Source organism: Rhea americana, unplaced genomic scaffold, assembly GCF_003343005.1.
Source record: "Rhea americana isolate MKP2758 unplaced genomic scaffold, rheAme1 scaffold_319, whole genome shotgun sequence".
In the NCBI taxonomy this organism is placed as follows: Eukaryota; Metazoa; Chordata; class Aves; order Rheiformes; family Rheidae; genus Rhea; species Rhea americana.
The window spans coordinates 799250-800892 of NW_028186445.1; the positions used below are offsets into that span (position 1 = coordinate 799250).

Below are 1643 nucleotides of genomic sequence, written 5' to 3' on the forward strand. Positions count from 1 at the left end.
CGGGGGGCCGCCGGAGCTGCAGGAAGGCCGGTGCTCCGGCCCRCCCACGTGCACGCACGCGCGTGCAAGGCGCTTCGCTAAGGGGCTCCCGAGCCCGGGCACCCCCGCAGCAGCCCGGGCTGGGGCCGGCGGCAGAGCCCGCGCTCGCCGGCCAGCCGGGCGCCGGGCCGGGCTCCAGCAGAGCTGGCGTCGTCCCGGGGCCGACTGCCGATGCGCCGTGCCAGCAAATTACAGCGCTTGTCTACATTGGCTGCAGCCGCCCGCCCCCGGGCCCGTCTGCTCCACAGCGTTTGCACAGCCCCAAGCACCTCCAGGCCGCTGCGCTCCGGCCTCGTGCTGCACCACTGGCCCCGGGGAGCCGCACCGCGCAGCAGCGTGCACCTCCAGCCCCCGTGCAGCGGTGTGCACCGCCGGCCTCCAGCACTTCCCAAGTGCCCGCAGCTCCCACCGCTGCCACCACGACCTCGGCTGCAGCGAGGCAGCCTGAAAAAGAAGCTGCCGAATGTCTTTGCCGGCAGCTGACAGCGCCCGTCAGGGCAGCGAAGCCCCAGGGCACCGTCGCTCGTCCTCTGCTCTGGATATTTTCTTTAAAGTGACGCAAAGATAAAATACGCTCGATAGAAACATATCAAATAACAGTGAAAATTAAATACAGCAATTATCATCTTCCCTCCCCCCTTTTTGACAATACAAAGCTCCAAGGTTACTGGTAAAAGAGGGACGCAGTGGCACACGGACAGAGCCCGAACAGCAATGGAAAGCTCGTGCCGGTGCGCAAACACGCGCGGGGCAGGTAGCCTTAATCCGGAATAACGATCTCATGTAAATACAGCCGTAAACTACCGGGGGAGACAGGGCGAAACGTCAGCGCGCCGGGCGGTGGGCAGCGCCCGGCTCCTCGCTTCACTAAAACTGAAACGTTTCCCTCCGCGCCGCGGCGGGCTCGTCCCCCTCTTTGGCAAACTTTCCCTTGCGACCGAAAGGGCAATTTGTCACCCCAGAGTCATCGAGATGAGCAGTTCCCAGCCCGGCTGGCTCCCGCGGAAGCGCTTCGGGGGGAAAAAAAAAGCTGCAAAAAATAGTGAAAAAATTTTCAGCGGAAACCTTTGCGCTGGCAAAACCCACAGTTTTCGCGTCACTGAAGCATTTCCGAAATTCATCTTGGTTTCGCCCAGCTGGCCAGGTCGGACGGCGCGGAGGCACAAGCCGTTCGCGGAGGCGCCCCGCCGCTCGCGGCCGACCGGGCCGAACAGAGCCGGCGGCAAATCCACCGGCTGCGCTTCCCAAACGCGGCAAGTCTTCGGCGCGGGGCGGCCGCGGGGCGCTCACATGCTGTCCGCCGGCTGGTGACAGTCCAGGTCCCCCTTCAGCTCCAGGAAGCCCGGCAGCTTCACCCCCGTCTTGCGGTCCACGCACCAGCACTTCCCGCGCCGCCCGTCCAGCGCCGGGTGACACTAGGGAGGGGACGCGGCCGGCTGAGCTCCGCCGCGCCGGGGCCGCCGGCTCGGCCGAGGGAGCGGCGCCGCGCACGCGCTCGCCTACCTGCTTGGGGTGGAAGTTGCCGTTGCGGTCGCAGTTGGGGATGGGGATGACGTAGAGGTCCTCGTGCGTCCGCGTCGGCGCCGCCGCCAGCCGCTCCAGCG

At 66.2% G+C, this 1643-nt stretch overlaps 1 protein-coding gene across 1 annotated transcript in view; it reads right to left on the reverse strand.

Annotated features, from left to right (window-relative positions):
- Window positions 1–628: 628 nt before the first annotated feature.
- IGFBP4 (insulin like growth factor binding protein 4) overlaps window positions 629–1643 on the reverse strand; it is a gene marked incomplete at its 5' end in the record, with an annotated part of 4376 nt that continues 3361 nt past the window's right edge. The window contains 2 exons of the mRNA XM_085310443.1: window positions 629–1454; window positions 1543–1635. Of these exons, the coding sequence (XP_085166569.1) occupies window positions 1326–1454; window positions 1543–1635 (222 nt within the window). The remainder of the gene's footprint in view (window positions 1455–1542; window positions 1636–1643) is intronic.